A 21,800-nucleotide genomic window follows, 5' to 3' on the forward strand; every position below is an offset into this window, starting at 1 on the left:
GGGTGGGTTTCACAACTTCATCTCCTCATCTTTCTTTCTCACACAGACACACACACACACACACACGCACGCACACACGCACGCACGCACGCACGCACGCACAAGCACAAGCACTGACAGCAGGGCTCTGCTTCTGATAGACAGGGCCAAGCGGGAGACATTACACATACACAGAAACACACACTCACATGCACAGAAAAAAAAAATGGTAAAAGAAACATCATTCATCCTTAATTCAAGAGGGAGACCGGAAAGTAAGATGAGGGAGGGAGCCAGATAAAGTTTGACAGAAAAAAGGGATGTAAGCAAGAGAGCGAGACAGGCAGAATGAGTGAAAGCCATTTAACTCATTAGGGGAAAGGGAGGATCTCAAGTTATATTTAACTTGAAATTTAACTAGTGGGGACTTTTTAGTTTAAAAGCTTGCAGACCTCCAACGGGGTTGTAGGAGTCAAATCATCCTCCGAAATCTAAAATTAATTGCCAGCTGTATCTCTCACTTTAGTCTTCTGAAAACAAGCTCAGATACTTGACAGAAAGGATCCAAGATGGGGCAACAAATCTGAATCTAATTCTCCCTTTCATGTGCTAGAAATGAGTCGTTAATAGGAGATTTTTTTTACTGACAAGCTTTTCTGAATAAAATAATATGTATTCTACCAAAGTGAAAATCAGTTCGAAAAGCAGATTATGATATGTAGGGAATGCAGTTGTGTGTCAAATGTACCTCTCTTTACGCTGTCCAACTCCATGTTTTCCCAGTAGGTGGGTGCTGAGATGTTTCTTCATCACAAAGGCCCATCTGCAAAAGACAGACAGAAGACACGAGTTAACCAAAGGGCACTCTCAATCTTTGCTATGCTAATCAAAAAAGCAGGCTCAGTAACAGAACTAAAATATCTAAAACATAATTGCATCACAACAGTACAAATATGTCAGAAAGAGAGTGATAGATACTGGTAGATTGCCTTTGCAAGCATGTGTAATGAAATACATGAAACAGAGCACCTAAAGTAAGACTGAAGATGGATATGAATGTATGTTCTGTTTGTCATTGTTTCTAACACTGAGCTGTAAAACTGGAAAGATGTGGTGTGTTTGCTTTGGTGTTTTCCTGAAAGATGTGTTTCACTTTAATATGAGGGACTGTCTGCTGCTTGTCCTCTGTTTTCTCACACTGTTAGACATTTTCCAACAATTGCATGAGAACACAACCCCATCCTTCTCTCACATTCCACGACTTTACCCAGGAAAAAACCCGTCTGACATTGAGTTTTCAGAAAAAGCAAATTTAAGCTGTCATAAACAGGTTCATGCGTGGAATAACTATTGTTCTGTTAATGGATGACAGACCAGCAAAACAGACTAAACTTATATGAAAACTGTTTTACGCCACAAGAGTATAAAGTTTGGGTGTGTTTGTTTAACTAGCACCTTTTTGGTCAGACAGTAGAAGGAGACTCTAGGCAAAAAGTGCCACATGTTGTACATCAATGTGTCACACAAATATTTGCCAATTTTCAAAGATTTATATTCACATGTATCTATAGTACATGTAGTTGCACGCACACAGTCAAAAATACCGGGTTACCATTGCTCAACGGCGACCACAGTGTCCTGACTTTGTCGAGGGCCCTGGGTTTACCGTGTCTCCTAAACAGCATATGAAAACATAATGAACGGATGACAGGAATAACTACTCTGACATCCAAGCTGCTTCACCAGTGTTTTCATCCCCTGGCCTTTTCATTTAGCACCCATCACTTCCCATTATTGTGCAACTGAGAGACAATGACCACATCTGAGAGCTGAGGATGGAGCTACATGAAAGCGGCCGAGAGAGTTGAACCGACAGTCATGTGGTTGGCACTGTCGCTGAACACACTCGGGTCCTCGTCTGCGTTGCTCCTCCCATTTCTTCCTTTCTTTTCACTTTTCCTTCGTTTCCAACTGGATCATTATTCTGTTTTCTCTCTGGCGAGCCGGTCTGGAGCTTAACTTCTAACTTTAAGAGTCAGTGTATCATAAAGCAAAAGCATAATTATTTCACAATTTATGTCTCTCTGTCAGCTAGTGCGCCTCTCTTACCCCAACCCCTCCCCCCCGCCACCAACGTCTGGACGCACACACACAGACACACGGCTGTCCTCCATCCCATCATGGCCCCAGAGTCCCGTCCGTCATCGAGGCCCCTGAGGCCGACGCTAACTAACACCACCATATAAATATTCAAACGTTCCACTGTTTTGCCTCGTTATCATCACTCTACATTTTCTCGGTCCTCTCTAACTCAATCCATCCACCCGTCCAGAATGTTGCCTTGGAGTTAAACTGGGAGCGAGCGAATGACTAAATCTTGTATACTCCAATCAGGGAGAATGGCAAGATCAAAATGCTGAGCTTCCCTGGCCCACTGGAAGCGCCACTGACTGACGGCATCATCTATAAATAAACAAACAGCATAATTAAGATATTTCTGAGAGGGTGGGGGTAAAAGAATGAATCAATATTTTTGAGAGAAAAGCACGGCCTTGGAACACTTCATGCGTGCTTGTTTAAGTCGTCGTGTTTAGACGTGGAAAAAAAAGAGCTTGCAAACATTTCTGTTAATTATGTATTACAGCTGTCCTTCATAAACCTAATTACAGAGTGCTGAAAGGCAACAGGGGCAATTTGCATATGTGCATGAAAGACAAGACATATGCAAAATATGATTTTAATTAGCATTCTTTGATAGCAAGGGGTACAAATCAAACTGGCATGTTGTGAGATTCTCATCTCATCTATTTTTTTTACTGGATTATTCTCAGAGTGGCACGAGTGTAAAATGGGTAATGCCCTGTGGAGGCACCTGGCACTGGCTGCACGCACACACATGCACACACGCACACACACATCAATGGGTGTTAATATTCACAGAAATACACAATAACAACTTGCACAGCCCCAAGTAATCGTACACAAATGGAAGACTACGCACACGCACTATACACACAAATGTTGATCCTAACGCATTTACAATTAGCTATTCGCCATGTGATTATCTAATACACACAAACTACTATTCCTGATAATATGAAGATAAAATGCAGGCAACACACACACACACTTACACACTGATACAAATTCAGACAAATGACAATCTTTAGTCACAAAAAACAGACATCCACAAGTGCCCTATCTCTCAAGCGTACACACACACACTAACCAACACACAGAGAGATCCCATATCTAAATGTTAAAGGGGCAAATCCATTTGTTTAAGGCAGTGTGTAATCAGCCCCCTGCCCTTGGTGTGTGCGCATCCTCTGCCATCCAGGTCAAGGCCTCAGCTTGTCGTCCTGCTGCCTTGGGCTGCATCATCAGCCCGAACCATCAGCCTTGATGGTTATTGTAACAAAGGGATACTTTAACATGCCATTCATCCATATCAATTCACTTCCCCCCCATGAATTGAACTAATAAGGCTGTGCCTCTGCCCTCCAGGGAGGCTCATAATATCCATTGCAGATATGAAAAAAAAGAAAAAGAAAAAGAACGACAGAGGCTCTGGTGTTTCACGTTCGACTTTCCCTTCAGACTAATCGGCGCGCCACAGCTCGTTAAGTCCGTGACGTGCCGGAGCTTTACCGATAAGCAGGGGAGACACGGCTCAATTACCCACAGTTACAATCTTTCTCTCTCTCTTCCCTCCCGCCGCCTGACGATGAAGAGATAACACGTCAATATTTGATACAAACAACTTCATTTGCCTAATGGTGTTCCTGGATAGGCCCATCCACAGGTCCGGAAGGGATGGGAGATCTAAGAAAAGGCCTGGAGCAACGCTAGGCTTAGATGTACCGTAGCCCACCAGCCCCAAAAAAAATCACGCACACCCGTTGCCGAAAGCTGTGCACAACAAGGCAGCCAGGTCAGACATGACACACTTTTTCTTGAGTTACTTTCAGCTGGTTTCTTCAGGTTCTGACCTGAGTCGACCTTGAAGGGTAAAGGAGGACAAATGTTCTGTAGCCTTTCGCTTGATTCGGATATCTCTGCACTTTAAAAAAAAAAAAAAAAAAAAAAAAAAAAAAAAGCCAGAGGGCATCAGGTGCAACATGGGAAATTAAAACAAAAGATTAAAGTTGATGGACACAATAACACATGGGTAGGTATGTGACTGTTCTTTGTCATTTCACTTGTAAAAGTTTGGTGCATTCTTTTAAAACATGTTGCCAAAAAAAAAAAAATCTCCACTGGTGAAATGGAGTGTATTACCAAAACCAAAAGTATTTTCTCCAAGACATTAAAATGAACAATCAGACACAAATCAGGTGGACAAAGGTAATGCACACATTTCAGACCTTTTAACAGCTGTGTTGTCCTAACTATGGTGGCAGAGGACAAAAGTTAAGGACCAATTGGCACAGTTTCCGATCATTTGTCCTTTGAAACCAATTGAACATCTACTCTGCTGCCTGCTGTGCGCCGCCAGAACGTGAACACATCATAGGAAAAGCTATGAGGTGAAAAATGAAGCTAAAGTGGAACAAACTTCTGTATTGTAATTGGTTAAAAGGTAACTGAAAAGCCATTATGAGAGAGCTACCAGATGTAGGAACCACTCAACCCTCACCAGGCGAAGCTGCAGAAACCTGGGGAAGAAGAGGGGTTCCGTGGGGGAAAGATGAAAGGGGAGGTGGGGATGGGCTCTGAAGTTATGGGACTCCTTTTTTAGGAGATACACACACACACACACACACACACACACACACACACACACACACACACACACACACACACACACGCTCGCACTTTCTGCAGCGGTCCACTGGGCCCCAAAGAAATGAGTGTGTGCGGGTTCATCCAGCCTCCTGTGCCAGTCCTAATGATGGCCTCCACCTGCTGCTTTAATGTCACAGCTGGATCGCCCTCCATCCCTCACTGACTCTGACTGCCATCAGCAGCAGGTAGCTCCCCTCTGCGCACTCCTCCCTCCTTCTCCTCTGCCATCTCGGCTTCCTTCATCTCCTTTCACTTCCATCTTCGGTTTCTCCTACCACTCGTCTCGATAATACCTCTTTCCTATCCATCTCTCTGCTACACTTTTTTTTCTCTACCCACTTCCTGCCATACATCCCTTCACTTTCTCTCCCTCATTTTTTTTTCTTTTGTGCCTGTTCTTTCGTGACTTTCTATCCTAACCCTCTTCTTCCACATTGGAGGTTTTGCCATTTTTATTCGAACCCATCTCTTATCTAGGGTAAGTGACAACAGAACTTATGAAATGTGGTCTTAATTTAGAAACATTGGCGGTGCCACCGGTGTCAGTGAGTCACACATTCTCATTTTCTTTTCTGAGATGCATCACAATTAATTTGACAATTATCTATCCATGGTGGAAATGCTACACATACTATAGCACATTTGAAGTCTGAGGATACTGCACACATGTACTGTATTTAACATCTAAGGGAGGGATCCATAGCATGAAGAGGAACACTTCACAATGCCACAACTAATTCACTCTTCTAAGTAAACACACTGTGTTTCTTCCTTGTTTATTTTTTTATAAACCCATCCTGGAGAAGCGGAAAAACCTGGGAGGTAAGTTGACATGTCTAATCTGAGAAGCTTTGACAGGCAGGTGAACTGACAGAAGAACAGAAACCAACACTTGGCTGACAGCAACCCCGGAGCGCTGAGACAGCTGCCGACATGTCAGATAGACAGATAAACAGACAGGAACAAGAAGTCGAAAGATAAGACATTTTATTGACAGACGGAGTGACTGCTTCCCTTACAGAGAGACAGACAGCCAGACATCAAGAATAAGGACTGAGGAAGGAGGGCTTCTGCTGAGTTTAATAGATGTTCTACAAGCTGGTCTGTAGCAGTAGATGGGGTGAACTAAATGTGGTGTCAAATTTGCAGATGTGGAGATAGATGGTGATGGAAAGACAGAGAAAGAAAAAGCCACAGGAGAGGAAGAAGGGAAATAAAAGAATATGAAAAATCATGATGGAGTATCTAAATAAGTTGGAGTGAATGTGAACTAGGGAGAGAATCAGAGGCAAATAGAGTTTGTGCTGCTGTCGCTTTGTTTGACAGAAGTAAGAGGCGACTTTGCATCAATATTGCTTGGGCTTCTAAGAGATCCGCTTATGGAAACATCCCATAATGTAACAGATATTGGGGAGGAAAATAAATAAATAAAACATCAGAATTGATTTTGTTTTTTTTTTTTATGCCCGTGCCAGAGCAAAGCAAGCACTTGATCTATTCTAAGATGATCTTGATAAAAATAAAAGAGAGGCAAAGTGTTTCTCTGACGACTGATCAACGTCAAGCCTCTCAGTGAAACAGACACCTCTCACTTATGATGCCACTGCTTGAGCGTGCGTGCCTGTGTGTGCATGTGTGTGCACGTGTGTGTCCTCTAGTCTTAGAGGAGGTACATAAAAAGCTCACTTTGCCTCTCCAAAGGGGTTTTTGGATCATCTGCTGAGGCAGGTGATGGGGCTTGACGGATTGATTGAGGCGAAGTTCTCATCGACAGTGGCAGCGCCCCATAGAGTTCCCAGCTCCAGTGCACACTGTTCCATTAAAGGATCATTTAGAGGGAGAGCAAGTTCCACCTGCACTTATGCAGAGCACACCCTAATGTGAGATGAAACAGACATTTTCAAGCTACGGGAAGGGAGGGAGGAAAGAGAAAAAAAATTATAATAATGAAAAATAAAAATTCAGTCCCTTCCCAACAGCGCATTTCCATCTTCAAGAGAACGGCGATTGATGAAGTAATCTATTATTGATATCATCATCGTTATGCGCCGATGGCAGTTTCAGTGTTACGGAGCCCCCAGCTCTGAGCGTCATAGCACTGTTTGCATATTATGCTACTCAGCTTCATTATATTTTCTAATTAACTGCTTTAATTTGGGATTTAAATCCTAAGTGAGGCGAGAAACTTGAAAATGCTGAACAAGAAAGAATAATACTGTATTTGGTGTCAAGATGAAAGGAGAGGTGTATAAAGAACAAGGTACAGACAGTTACACAAGTGGCTGTAGCACTTTTCAAAATAGACTCGTAAGAGCTGGCATAATGTGTGGAATCAGCACAAACGCGATTCACTTTTATGGATAAGAAAAAATGAAAGCGAGAGAGAGAGAGAGAGAGAGAGAGGGAGAGAGAGAATACAGTATTCACTATGAAGACAGAACATGTCCTGAGAAACGTTTTAAATGAAATACACAACATACTAAAACGTCGCTGTGTTACGAGGAGGTTAAAAAAGTCTCATTTTACACAACAAAACAAAATGAATCAAAAATGCCGGTTGTTAAAGGCTGTTAGCTTCTCTTGCTAATGCATCTCTCTTCTCCTTCCTTCCTTCCCTTCCTCTGCAGTGCAGTTAAAGATATGAAAAATATATGTGCTTTTTTCCCCCTCTCCTTTCCACTGCACCGTGTTAAATCATTAAAGAGAAGTCCTGCTCATTATCTCTCTAAACAAAACTTCTCTTAAACCAAATAAATCACCGTTGCACGGCGCAGCTAACAGCCGTGAAGGGATAAATTACAAAGCGCCTCACTGGCAGTGCTGGTATTTTAAAAAGCTTGCTGCACAATTTCTATGATGTGTAGTAATTTGTAATGCAGGTTTCCTTATGTTTATAAGGTCTCTTCAGGTGTGTGTGGTGTATGCTGGGAGAGGAGGTGAAGGGCAGGGAGTGAAAAAAAAAAAAGAGCCTATTTATGGTTTTTATACTTTCAATACTGTTAAGCTTGCTTTACCACTAAATCTAGCGCTAAGCAAAATCATTTTACATCCCTGAATATATTTTTATAAAGATGATGATCCAGCTTAGATGGCAAAACATGGCATTTGAAACAGCAGTTAGACCAACAAAAGATGCCACTTAAACACATAGACAATTGATAGAATTCATTTAAGAGGCCCTTTAAGGCAGAAAGTCTTGTTTACAAATGAAGTTGTTGCATGAAATCCTTACTCATTATCTCCGAATGATGGAGAAAAAACAAGAATATGGTCAGAGAGGTTCCTATCAGAGGTGCTGACTGATTATATTTATAATCAGCCAGTCAAACTGATATATTGGTGTAACTGTGACCTGTTTTTTTCTAGATGACCACTGCCATTAAGGCTGGCTTCATTATAACAGGAAAACACACCAGGACCTCATCTCCTGCTAAAGAGTCTAATTGAGGGGAAAGACACCAGCCACCCCTCTCACTTCCATCCCCACCTCTGCACTCCCTGTGCTCCTTTGGGGACCAGGAGCTGTGATGAGCGGCTTCTCTCTGGCCCCCAGTGGGCAGATTAAACTGTGGATAACGGGGCTGCACTTGGGTCCGTTTACAATATCAAGCATCTCCTGTGCCTCCAGGGGATAAAAAACAACAGTGTTCTTGATACACCCCCCCCCCCCTCCAAAAAAGAGAAAAAAAAAAAACCTGCAAACATGACTAATTCAGTCTGTTTACTGTACAGTCCATCTGCCTGTCCTCTGAGAACAAATTAAATGTATGAATAAGAAGAAGCGAAAGAGAGAGATATTCAAATAAATAATTAACTCCAGGAAATAAAGGTAAAAAGTAAAGGGTCTATAACAACAGGCTTTCTCCTTGACGCACACACTACGATGTGTTAATAAAGATGCATGCCACAAGTAAATTCAAAATCGAACACATGTCAAAAAACCCAAACTATGGCTCCTCAAAATAAGGCAGAGAAAGCAGGTTTTGGTAAATCAAAAAATGGCAGGTCACCCTGTTCAAACCTGAGCGGACGGACGCTGCGAAGAATGAGGAGAGAAAGGTGAAGAGAGTGAAAATTGAAAAGAAACAAACACAGAAGACAGCCTCTAATTTCGACCGTTGTTGTTTTGGTGAGTGGTCTCGCACATTAAAAAGACCTGAAGCAACATGACAAGCGAGAGTTGTATTTCTCTCACTATAGTTTTGCTAAAGCAGATAATCCATAAAACATAAGGCCTCCGTATTGACATTTTTCCTCAGCCAGCTGAGTGAAGGGCGTAGCTGGGATGTCAGGCCTGTCTGTTGGCCAGCTACCACTCTCATTATCCTCGCGCGTCAGTGAAGGGCAGCTAAGGTCACACTCCAGAGGAGCAAAATAAACCGCTGTGATACTAATGTGCTATTCAGCATCATTCCTATCAAAGGCTGACTTATTAGGCTCAAATAACCATAAGTGTTGATGGAGGGGAAAGATTGTGAAAAGTGGAAGATCACACTCAGCAAATGTGACATCTGCCATCTTCTCTAGTTGATAGAATTGAGAAGTACATTCTCTCACCCAAGAGTAGGTTTCTGAGTATTTGCACAGAGGTTTGGTGAAGTGTCCGATGTTTCAAATCACATAAAATAACCGACTTTCTGGAGATTGAGTGAGAGTACATCTTAGGAATTTACACAATGTACCGTTCAAGTGTTATTATAGATGCTGTTGCCTCCTACTCATAGCTAGTGAACTTCTACACCTCTCAGAAAGTATGCACACACACGCACACACACACACAAAGGATGTCTTTGTTTGGCTATTGCTGCCGTTGTCTTGACACCCACCATCTGCCGCCCCGACAACAGAGAAGAGTGAAGAGAAGAGTTTCTCGCTGGAAACTCGCCCTCCACCTCACAAACCCCACCCCACCTCCCACCCCACCCCACCCTCGACAAAAACACTCAGAAGGTTTCACTCAAATAAGCGCTGGCCTCCCTCCCACTGCTGGCGCTCTCTGATGTTCTACAGGTTGAATCATCGCTCTATAAACAGCCAATTTCTACCTTTTCTAATGCCTTGTGTACGAGCCATCCAAAGATTTCTTTTTTTTTCTTTTTCAAAGAAGGCCTTGTGAAAACTCCACAGTTCTCATTCAGCCATTTAATAAAGCCCCGTCTTATTGAAGTGAGCGTGAGTGTGTGTGTGGAGGGAGGCGGGTAAATTGCAAAGGTCCTCCTTAGTCACCATCTACAGACTTGAGATGCATCACAGAGAGCAAGCACTCAAAAGTAAATGAATAAATAAATAAATAAGTAAATAAAGTATGCTATGCAGATGAGGGTGACGAAGCCTCCATCTTGGCCTATTCTGCGATGCACTGGCCATTCATCACCTGCACATGCAAAGCGCCGGCTCTGGTCCTTAGCATATTCGCATATTCTAATGAAGGCTTGCATGCAAATAAGGACGACCTTTTCCTTTTGGCTTTTTTCCTTTTTTTATCCTCTTTTTTTTTCTTTTTTTTTTTTTTTTACAACTTTACATTAAGAGGAGGGGAGTGGAGAGTGGTGGCTGTAATGGCTATTAGAGCGACAGGCTGAGTGTGTGACGTTGTGATCTAAACTCAGGGACGCTGTAATTAGGCTAATCTATTACCAGACGGCAGCTGTCAGAGATCTTTATGGCAAAGGACGGACTTGTCAGACACTTTATTTATTGAAACTGGCTCTGGATTTTCTAAAAGAATGGCCAGTTAGACCAACAGAAAAATGTACACACACACAGTGACATGAGCTTGTACATGGATAACACCAGCACCCATGGGACCTTAGCACTTCCCCTGGACCTTTGAGGTGCTACATGCTGTGCAACCTGCCATACCAATCTAGACGGATAACGGCTTCAACCTGAATATTAAATCTTAACCTGAGCAACTGAATTCCACTTTTACTTTTGGATGGATTTATAATAAATATCAGCACAAAATATCATAAACAACACCGGTCTGTCAGTGCCACTATCGGTGTTCAAAACCCGTATCGGTTGGACTTAAGGTCTGGCTGTCCGTCTTTGTAACCAACTCCCTGACTCAGGCCTCTCCTCTCTGTATCTGTCACCACTGACCAACGAAAGGGGAGGGGAGACCAGCCATCACCAGCCTCCCCTCTCCTGTCCACCAGGCAGGGTCCTGCGCTGTCGGCGGGGAGGCGGGAGAAAGTTATGCCTCCTTACTGTGACTTTGAACTTTCTCAGATGAGGCATAAATATTGAAATATTGAAATGAAAGATGCGGCAGGCGCAGAGGGGATGGGAGGGCGGTGGAGAGGGAGAAGTAGAGGGAGGAGGGGGAGGGGAAAAGGGGAGAGGGAGAGAGAGAGACAGAGAGGGAGAGAGAGAGGATAGACGGATTGGGGGGGGAGAAGAGACAGGAGGCCCACTGAGAGAAGAGACAAGGCCCTCACCCCTCTGCCAGGCTGCATTCTAGCAGGCCGACAGTTATGGATAGGAAACATTACTGCTGCTGGTAATTAAAGCAAAAACTAATACTGTCTCTTGGATGAGGGGGTTTCATAGTGAGCATCCATTTGTCATTGCTGCACACTCGCCAAGGCCAGATTAAATCACACACATATTTAGTCCTGCTGTGCACAGAGGCTTCCTATCTATCTATCTATCTATCTATCTATCTATCTATCTATCTATCTATCTATCTATCTATCTATTTGCTTGTCAACCTGAAAGTTGTTAGCCTGTAAAATCACATATTTACTTTTGATTATGATCTGAATTCTATTGTTGTCTGTGTTAGTCTTTGTATCCTAAAGTCTGGAGTCCACCTTAAAAGATGTTATGAATATTATTGGATTACAATATGTATGTTTTTTAGGGTTATGATTATGGAAATGATTGGAGGTAAACATGAAAGCATGAATATGAACAGTGAACCGTACTGGCATCATCAATCCAACACTACTGGTATCAGCTTTCAAAAACACATGTAGGTCAATTTCTACTAAAAACTCCTCAGTGAGGCAGTAAGTGACTGACTGAGTGACTGACTGCAGAGTGGCAGTGAAAAGGCCACTGGCTAGGGGGTGTGTGTGTGGTGGAGTGGTGGGCAAAGACGAGGACGGGGGGAGGAGGAGGGGGATGCCATGTCACCAGACGGAGGGGATCGGTGACACTGAGCGTGTCACAGGGTGATGGCTGCACTCTGCTAGGACCAGCAGCCCCTCTAGCGCTGTCAGAGGAACCAGCAGCTCCAGATACTGACACTAGCAGCCATACTGACAGGCCAAACATGACTCGTCTCCACTCTCGCCACAGACGAGGCCTGACGGCACACAGAGACACCGAGAGAAGGAGGGATGGAGGGATTAGAAAGGGGGTGGGGGGTGGTTGGGATAGAAAGAGCAAATAAATACAAACTGAATCTGAAGTGGACAAACAGTACACAGCACTGTGTGGGCCAAAAGAAAATTCAGCAAAAAATTGATCGCCAAGGAGGCACACAGTGTCATAGGTAAAAAGACAGAAACAATGCAGTCCCCAAACACAGACTGTTGCCCTCTGAGCTGATAGGTTGAAGTATGTCAGCCTGTTTTGACTAGACAGAAACAAATCAATAGTCTCTGCTTTATTTTAAAAGTTACCAACAGTGACGTGTCTTCTTTTTTTTGTTTGCTTTCTGATTGAAAAATGACTTTTGCCAACTCGAAAAAGTGCTCTCTTACTTTTCTTTGTTAGAAAAACCACTTTGTTGCTCAAATATGACACAAGAAGAAAAACTTGTACCTTCACATATTTTTTGTTTTCTGAACATTCAGACCCATTTTGAAAGGAAGGAACAAAAACAAGAGGAAGAGGAAGATGGATACAAGAGGAAATACAGAAACATGTAAAGGGTCGATAAAATAGTATCTGGATTAGTTTACTATCCCAGGAAACAACTTAACAGCAGCCACGATAGCAGCTAGACAATTCTGTAAATGTTAAGAAACACTGTTTTCCTTCTCCCGTAACCTCCTTCACATGCGTTAGAAAAAGGCTATACTATTTTACACACCAAAGCAGACCATGTAAGTTACACCAGACATTACAGGCTGAAACAGTCTAGGTTAGATTACATCAGATTCTCTCAGCAGAGCGTTGTCTTATCCTTACTCCTTAGTTGACCCCATGATGTTTTCCAATAAGAGGAGGTGGTTAGGAAGGAAAAACATTTTTAGACTGTTTGGATCCAGCGAGACACACAGCACTGGGGGAAGGTGGAAGAAAGGAAGGATGACAATGATAAGATATAGATGGAAATATAGTGATTTGAGAGGAAAAACACAAAGGGGGAGGGGGGATAATGCCAAAAGGGGAGAGGGCAGAAAACAGAAAGGAGAGAGAAAGAGGGAGGGGACGTAGAGGACTAGGAGAGAGAGAGAGAGTGCAGCAGCGAGACTGATCGCTGTTGATCTTCACGATAAGCGCTCCCGACAACTTGTGACCAAAGTGGCGCTTCGACACTAATCGGCCGTGAAGGCTGACCTGCAGCGAGGCAGCGCAGTTCAGATCGTATAGGGCCGGCACTGCAGCTCAGACGAGATGGACCCAGACAGGAGACATCCAGGCATCAAAACTCCCTGAGAAATTGCGACATGGCTTCAGCGCACTGTGAGAAGAACATAAGAGGAGGGGAAAAAAAGCAAGCAGTGATACTCGGTGCTCTTGGCAGTCGAGGCAGACTTATCTGGCTTAAGATGAAAAGAGAAGGACAGAGGCAAAGGAGAGTGGAGTGAGAGAGTGAAGGGAAGTGTCTAGGGGAGGGAGTAGGATGGAAAAATATGAGCAGAGTAAAAAAAATATATAGAAAGATCAATTTTATTGACAATTATCTGTGAGCTGGACTGAGCTGGATTGGAGACTAACCTTGAACTCTGTGTGTTCAACCTCTGTGAGACATAAAGGATGTGTGTGTGCAAACTGTACCAACAGGTCTGAATACTCTCATGAGCAAAGACTGAATAGGTCAAAAGGCATAAAACATTAGGTGGGGATGAAGTAAACACATAGTATACAACACGTACACAGCTTTAACACACTGTGCACATCTTTCTCTGGTATTTTCATAGGCGGTGTTGAAGCAGTCCCATGTCTGTAACAGTGCAGTGCAGAGCCTGCACTGAGGGAGCCGCCCAGTGAAATCAGCCACTAAACTAAAAAGTCTTACACACCATCAGTAGAAGTGAAACTATTAAAGTCAATTAACTGATTAGCTGATGGAGATAAAATTAGTTGGCATCTATTTTGTTAACCAATTAACGGTTTGGGTCATTTTTTTTTTGCTTGTTCCAGCTTTTTAAAAATGTGATGCTTTTCTTTGCTTATATGATGGATGACTGAATATTTAGGGGTTTAGGGGCAAAATCGAAGACTTGCGCAATGTGCAAACTGAGATGGGGATTTCTAAGTGTCCTTAAATTTTATGGACAATATAGTTAAATAAGAACATAATCTGTGGATTAACTGATCATGGAAAAAGCTATCGTTAGCTATAGTAAGCTATATCACTATAGACCTACATCACTATAAAGCAATATTAAACTTGGCTGTGAAAATTGCTTCTTTTCATCCAAGTAAAGTCAAAATATTTGGTTTATTTTGTGCAAAATTAGAAAAATATGAGACATCCATCATCTGTTGGTAAACTGGTCAAACAGTGACACATAAGGGCCATGTTGATTTCAAACTTTAACCCTTTACTGTAACTAATGTTAAGTAATGTAGTGTTGTTGCACATATGACATAATGCCAGGCACTGTCTGACCAGATATTATTCAGTCTACTACTTCATTATCAAGATCCCAGAAAAACACACTGCACATTGATCTCCAGTCATCGTAGAGCAAAATCACTACTACTGTATTTATCTTATGCACATACAGCAGTACACACTAAGATGAAGACAATATCAAAGAACTAGGAACTCCAGAAATACAACTTCAATTGTTTGTATGGCTGGAAAAATGTTCCAAGTACCTTATTATGGAAATTGTTTTTTTTCCCCCTGCTAATACACTGTCAATAATCTGCTAATGATCCAGTAAAGGACACCCTAAATAGATGTATACAGTTCAAGAAAAACTCATTGGAACTTTCAACCAGTCAGTCAGGGCTTTAATTTACCACAAAATGAGAGTCCATTTCATACGTTCTGACACATGTCGGCCTTCTGCAGATATATTATACAATCTTAGATAAATATTTTCACATTCACTCAAAGTGAGTTATCCTCTGTTACCAAGGTGCTGCTGTCACGGGAGGGAAACATGAAGCTATATTTTAATAAGTAGGGAAGACGTTGTTTATCCAGTCGTTAATGATTACTGGCTCCCACTTAAGGTGCCACATGCAAAAATGTGTCCATTGTGTAAAAATACATGCGATCTAATCATATCTGGCACCATAAATCATCTGTGGCTGTGTCCCTTTAGGACAATTTACAGCAAGTAAACAGGAGCTTTGTGAAGAGTGGGGGTGGTGGAGATTGTATGTGCAAGACAGAGTGTATCCACATGTGTGTCAATATTTCATACCAGCAGCAGAAGTGTGTGCATGTATCCAAACAGGATCATATAGTTCTGCCCGTATTTAACATAAGTAGTTATACCGCATGTTCCACAAATGTTGATGTGATATCAAGAGTGTTTTCATATTGATTGATGAACACGTCGCACAAATACAGGAAGCAAATCCAACCGGTGGAGCAGAGTCTCACTGAAAAGCAGAGACGGAAACAAAATGTGGCTCTATGCCTGTCTTGATAATATGCCAATAGGTTTAATAATGGCAGCTAAGTTCAACCCAACCACCAGGACACAAGTGAGGTTGTCAGTCTGAGTATTCCTCACATTGCACACACACACACACAAACACACACAGATTCACATAGTTCAGTTAAATCAGAGACAGGGATTCTAGAAATATTCCCTTATTGATCTGTTGTGGGAAGATGCTATCTCTTTACATGAGGAGCAGACCACTGGAGCCATTACACACACACACACACACACACGCACACGCACACGCACACGCACACACATATATACACGCGTGCGCGCACACACAAACAAAAAAAACCATGTGTAGACACACAAATAGTGTTACTACACACATGTGACATGAGGAGTGTATGCTATCATCTACAAAAACACAAATATGCAATATGCATTTGTACATTCACAAACTAAACCCATCCGCAAACCACACACACACTTAACACACATGGCATAAATGTCCGCAGAAATGAAACTTACCAAGTACAAATACAGCACTCTCTAGACACAAATACCATTTCACGCAATTACAAACCGGCCAAAGCACTGTTTACTTATTTATTGATGAAGTTAATTGCTCGTTAAAATTGCACATGAATTGTTTTTGCACAAACTGCATAAACATTTCATGTTCTGTCTAAAAAGGAAAGTTTTGGGGAGAAGAAGAACAACAACAAAAAAAACACACTCTTCTCTTCACTTAACACATGTACACATCTTGAATTCTTCACCATAACAAATTGCTCATATTTATTCTGCAATGCTGAAAAATTAGTTATTTTAGAAAGGACTGGGAGAGTAGTTTTTTTTTTTTTTTTTTTTAAACTAGCACACCAAAAGGACTGTCTGGGAGACATGCAGCACTGTGCACGCTATTAGTTCTGACTGCTCGAGCTTCCCATTCCTGTACTTACAGTATACCGCAAATAGGACCATCACTTTTCATTACCTGCTGTTTCCCGCAGAGCTTCACTCTATCATTGCCACGGCATGCTAATGTAAAGCAGGCTACTGTCATGTAAATTAAACTGTTTGTTTTGTTTGCCTTCCCTCCTTCGGCTGATTGTCAGAGCGACTTGCCAGGAGCAGCAGGTGTGTTTGTTTGTTTGTGTAGGAGTGCACCAGTGTGCCGGGTTTGCTGTTTGTGTGCCGTGGCTGCTGCTGCTGCTTTATGCACACAGGCTCCGGCTGCAAAGCAACAAGTGAGCTCGGGAATCTGTGTGTATGTGTGCGCGCGTGTGTGTGTGTGTGTGTGTGTGTGTGTGTGTGTGTGTGTGTCTCTGCATGCAAGTTATAGAATCTGCAACACAGAAATGACACACCACACACACAAACCTCCCAGTTAACCAGATGTGCTCCTGACCCTGAGCTCAGCCACTGAAATGCAAAGTCGGATGCCTACTTGGCGCTCTTCCCCCCGGCGCAGGTACAACCAACTGTCACAAACAATGGGGGAATATGCATACCGTGGGCTAGGGTTTGCTACAACATGCTCTCAATGTAAATCATATTTCACATGTTTCCAAGAGACAAGCCAGTCAGCCACCAAGTCAGCCACCCAGCCAGTCACCCAGTCAGCCAGCCAGCACAGCGCTCTGCTGTATCTGCGAAGCTACTGACACTGGGTAATTGACAGTGCATGTAAAAAAAAAAAAAAAACCCTGTTTACAACGCTGTCTTAAAATATGGAAACTTGTCCCCTGTTCATTTGTTGACACAGTGAAATACCAAATGCCACTAAAGAGAAATAAGAAGCCTTCATGATTTTCTCATAATGAGACAGATGACAATGAAACCCATCTCTAATTGGACAAACGGGTTTTTTGGAGCGTCGACTGACATGTGTTAACTAGATAAACAATTTCTTCAACATCTGCAAGATGTGTAGGAAGCTACAGTTTTCCTCGCAAAACAGAACAAGCCGGCAGCTTTGAAACTCTGTCTGCTTAGCTGCAAGGGCGGTATGTTAACTGGAGAGATTTTTTTTTTTTTTTAACACCTAGTTGGTTCACAGGAGTTATTTTAAAGCATGGGAGGATTTCTAAGTTTGTTTGGTTGAATAAGAGCACAGCAGTTGGACAAAGACCTTGTTGAGAAGGTGCTTTCTCACTAGATTTTTAAACAAACTATTCTCTTGGACTAAAATTTTGAGAAGGTCCATGTATTATGGGTAAAACCTACAATGTTCTATGGGTAAACAGGTAAGTATAGATTCTACCCCAGGTAAGAATCCATCTGCAGCCAGGAAAATGATTACCTACAACAAATGACTGTAATCTTAAAACAATGTCACTGAACATCTGTCCATTTCCTACATAACTGTTCCAGTTTGGAGGGTTACCAAGTTTGTTGGTTGCAAAAAAGTTTCTCAAAAACATTTAAAGCTTTTTTCAGTTCTTGAGTATGGAGACCTTAATATTAAATAAATGAATAAGACACTATAAAATAAATAAACATATGAATAAATTATTGTTTATTATACAAATAAACTAATAAACTGTGAAATAAAAATAAAAAATATATTCAAGTTCAATTTGATTTGATTTTGTTTTTTGTTTTTTTTTCAAAATGACGTCACTTTAAATTTCCCAATGTCACTTTTGATGACACAGGAGATGTCACCAATCAAAACTCCCTCTCCTTTCAGCCAACCACAAGCTTCCTGCCTCCCAGCAGGCTCAGCGATTGCTATAGAATTCAACCACTTAGCTCCAGTTAGCTGGAGCTCTTTGGCCCCATTCAGACATGGCATTAACATGCGTCTCAGGTGATCCAATCACAACTGGACATCTCTACTATCTATAGTGCACGTCTTTTGCGCTTCAGCTCTGAAGCTGTTTTTCTTATGTTGTCTGCCAGCCAAAAGAATCTCAGGACATGTGATTGTCTGAAAGGTGAGGGAGGGATAACAACTCCACTGTCATTGAAGAATGACATTTTGACCTAAAATTGTCATTAGGAGACATGCCCTTATTACAGACTTAAAAAAATTACATTTTTAAAAAGAAATTTATCTGATGAAATAATGAAGGAACATGTACCAACATCCGTGTCTTTTGACACTGAACACTCAGGCCCTGTTCAGACCTGGCATTAACATGCGTCTCAGGTGATCCGATCACAACTGGACATCTCCAAGTCCGTCAGTTCACACCTGGCATTAGAATGTGTCTCCACATGCATCTCCAGTGACCACTTGTGATCAGATCTCAATTCCCTGCTTTATATGTAAATAAACACACATGCGTTTTTGTTTTCAGCCAATCCGACTGTGAGGGACAGGTCCATTGTGTTTGTGGGAGAGAGCGTGAGGCGAGGAGGGACTGAGTGAATCATTGCGCTGTGCGCAGCTCTATGATGAAATAAGGTTTTATCCATTTGAAATAATAAAATATTTTCAGTTCATTATGAAACTGTGGCGGTACTAAATAGACTGTGGCAGAGGACGTCAGTTGAGTAGGCGGTCCTTCGATGTGGCCCAGGACGCATTTGCGTTGACACTGCTAAAAGAATGTGTCAACATTTGGCCCAGACCACCTCCAAATGTGGTCTGAGTGATCAGATCTCAAATGCGTCCTAAATGCGTCTCGGGTACATTCACACCTGTACTTAGATCTTTCCACTTGTGATTGGATCAGTTGAGATGGATGTTAATGCCAGGTCTGAGCAGGGCCTCAGGCACATCAACCCAGTTGCTAAAAATGTGAACGCACGGTAACAGTAATCTCATTTACACAATGCAATTTAATCCATGTAAATCCAAACAGCTGCTGGATAGCTCACACAGGTTTTAAGCACATTCAACAGTTAGTTTTATACCTCTTCTAAACAGAATGTCTAAAAACAATCAAAAGACTGAAGTGTTTAGAGAAAATCCATGGAAAAACTGTCTTCCATTTCTACTTCAAGTAATGGTAACTCATGGTCACACTCACAGACACAGAGAGCAGTCACAGCCTCTGCCAGCTATGTCCACCAACAACAGGCCCTGTCTGTCAGACAGCATTATACGTCATGCCTTATCCTGGTGTTTGGCTTTCTTAGTCCCCAAAACAAAACAACAGCATGCTATAGCAACGTCAATGCGATCCCGTGACAGATCTGAAGTAACACAAACGCGGCAGAACTTAAAGTAAATTAGCCCTGCATGATGAGTCGACCACGTCCGTCACTGTGAATTGCTCAGCTCTCCTCTAAAGCAAAGCAGATGCCATCAGAGCAGGCACTGAGAAAAGGACACTTCATACCATGATGATAAAAACAACAGAGAGCTTTTCACATGAACAGAAAAGTATGTTTGGGCTCATGGTTTTAAGATGAGCGATCCAAATAGTTGTCTAGTGGATTACATACTGACAGCAGCTGTGAGACTGAAATGACCTTTCTGCATGTAATATCATGTAATAAAGAATCAGGATACTAAAGAATATGAAAGACACTCCATGAGAAGAGGGGAAAATGAGAGGTACAGAAAGAAAAGAAAACATAATAAGTAATGTGTCATGTCAATCATGTTAAGTGGAATTAACTCCAGAATAAAATACTTTGAAAACGGACAGCCTGTGCTTTCACAACATTCCCACTGTAGGTTTTCTTCTGGGAATGTTGGTTTTTGTTTCACAGCAGCCCTCCACCCAGTCAGGGAAAGAAATAGAAAAGAAATAGAAAATTAATAAATAAAAAAATGTCGTGTCAAAAAGGCTGCTACTAATAACTATGTCACTTCTGCTGCAGGGCTAATGGTGAAATAATAAAAACGAGTGGGATTCAAGTTGCTAACAAAATACTGTAGGAGACAGAGAAGAAAAGGTAAAAAAAAGAAAAGAAAAGAAAAGCAGGCATCTAAAAGAGAAAAAGAGATCTCCAAAAATGTGTGTGGGCATGCTGGTAGTGTTGGTTTTAGCTTGGTAACACATCCCTAGGGCTACTGGTTCCTGCTGGTGTTAACCAGAGTGTGAGTCTGGGGCTAACTGGCAGCGTTTGATCTGGAAGTTTCCACTGACCCAGGGATCCTTCTGTCGCTCTGCCCGGTTTATGCTAATGTCTGGCTGGGTCCCCCTCACCACGGGCCGGCCTTAATGACTCTCAGGATGGAGGGGAGCAGCCAAAACAAGTCTCCTTGGTGGGTATCTTGTTAAATTAAAGACATGGGGCCACTCAGGGAATGCTTTGCCAGCCTCTGAACTACCGAAGGACTGCAGCAGGAAAGTCAAGAAAAACAACTTCGCTGAATAAACAACAGCGGGAACTCGACTCGAGGTGGGTTATCTGATACAAACAGGCAAATGAATATGCAAAAACAATGGTGTCAATATCACTAAACAAACATATGTTTATTAGTCTGCAAAGCATGGAAATAAGCAGACTGTACAAACTATATTTTGGTTGAGTTATATTTTCTGCTTTGTGAATATTTTGATAAAACAGGGAGCATGTTAATGTGAATTTAAGGTATGTGTTTGATAGGTCAGTAATAATAAAAGCTACCGTATGTGTGGGCAGGTGTGAGTGCAGCTGAGTAGGTTGGTCAAGGATGTCCAATCTCTACTGGCATGGAGGTAGGCGGAAAACAAAGTAGGGTGGGAGTGTGTACAATCATCCGTCTTCTCACACACACATACACACACACACACACGCGCTGACAGACACACCAACACTGCACTCCGAAAACTACTCACACACACACTGCAAGACTCTTTGCCGTCCTCTTCCTCCTTCCTCCATCTCTCTTATTCTAATCTCAAGCTAATCTTTTCTCATTCTTACCTCCCCAAACCGACTCATATTTCACCGCCCGTATCTTTACATTTTCTATTATCCACTACTGAAAAATGTGACCAATGGAGGCACTGTTTTGAAATAAAATATGAATCATCTTAGATAAAGATATGGTGTGGTTATTATTTATTTATTATATGTGTTTTATTTTTTTAATTCCCAGTTAGCCATCGCTGGCCTGTGTTCGCTGTGTTTACCCTCCTCTTCTTGCTGTGTGTGAAATAAGTTACTCTTCCCCCAACTCGCTGACATTTCTGTCAGCGCTGCAACTAATTTTTCTCCATTTTTCCTGCTAAAATAAGGTTTCTTATTATAAAAAAAAAAAAAAAGAAGAAGAAGCAAGGTCTGCTGACCAGCTAGCGGTGTCTGATCAGATTGGGACACCCAGAATGTAATACAGTGTGCGCACACACACACACACACACACACACACACACACACACACACACA

General features: G+C 42.1%; 1 protein-coding gene across 1 annotated transcript in view; it reads right to left on the minus strand.

Moving 5' to 3' along the window:
* znf407 (zinc finger protein 407) overlaps positions 1–21,800 on the minus strand; it is a 148,578-nt gene that overhangs the window by 82,215 nt on the left and 44,563 nt on the right. Inside the window, exon 5 of the mRNA XM_023410551.2 lies at positions 728–802. Within this exon, the coding sequence (XP_023266319.1) occupies positions 728–802 (75 nt within the window). The remainder of the gene's footprint in view (positions 1–727; positions 803–21,800) is intronic.

The sequence above is a fragment of the Seriola lalandi genome, unplaced genomic scaffold (assembly GCF_002814215.2).
Source record: "Seriola lalandi dorsalis isolate HSWRI2012SDOR001 ecotype SW California unplaced genomic scaffold, Sedor1 jcf7180002054425, whole genome shotgun sequence".
In the NCBI taxonomy this organism is placed as follows: Eukaryota; Metazoa; Chordata; class Actinopteri; order Carangiformes; family Carangidae; genus Seriola; species Seriola lalandi.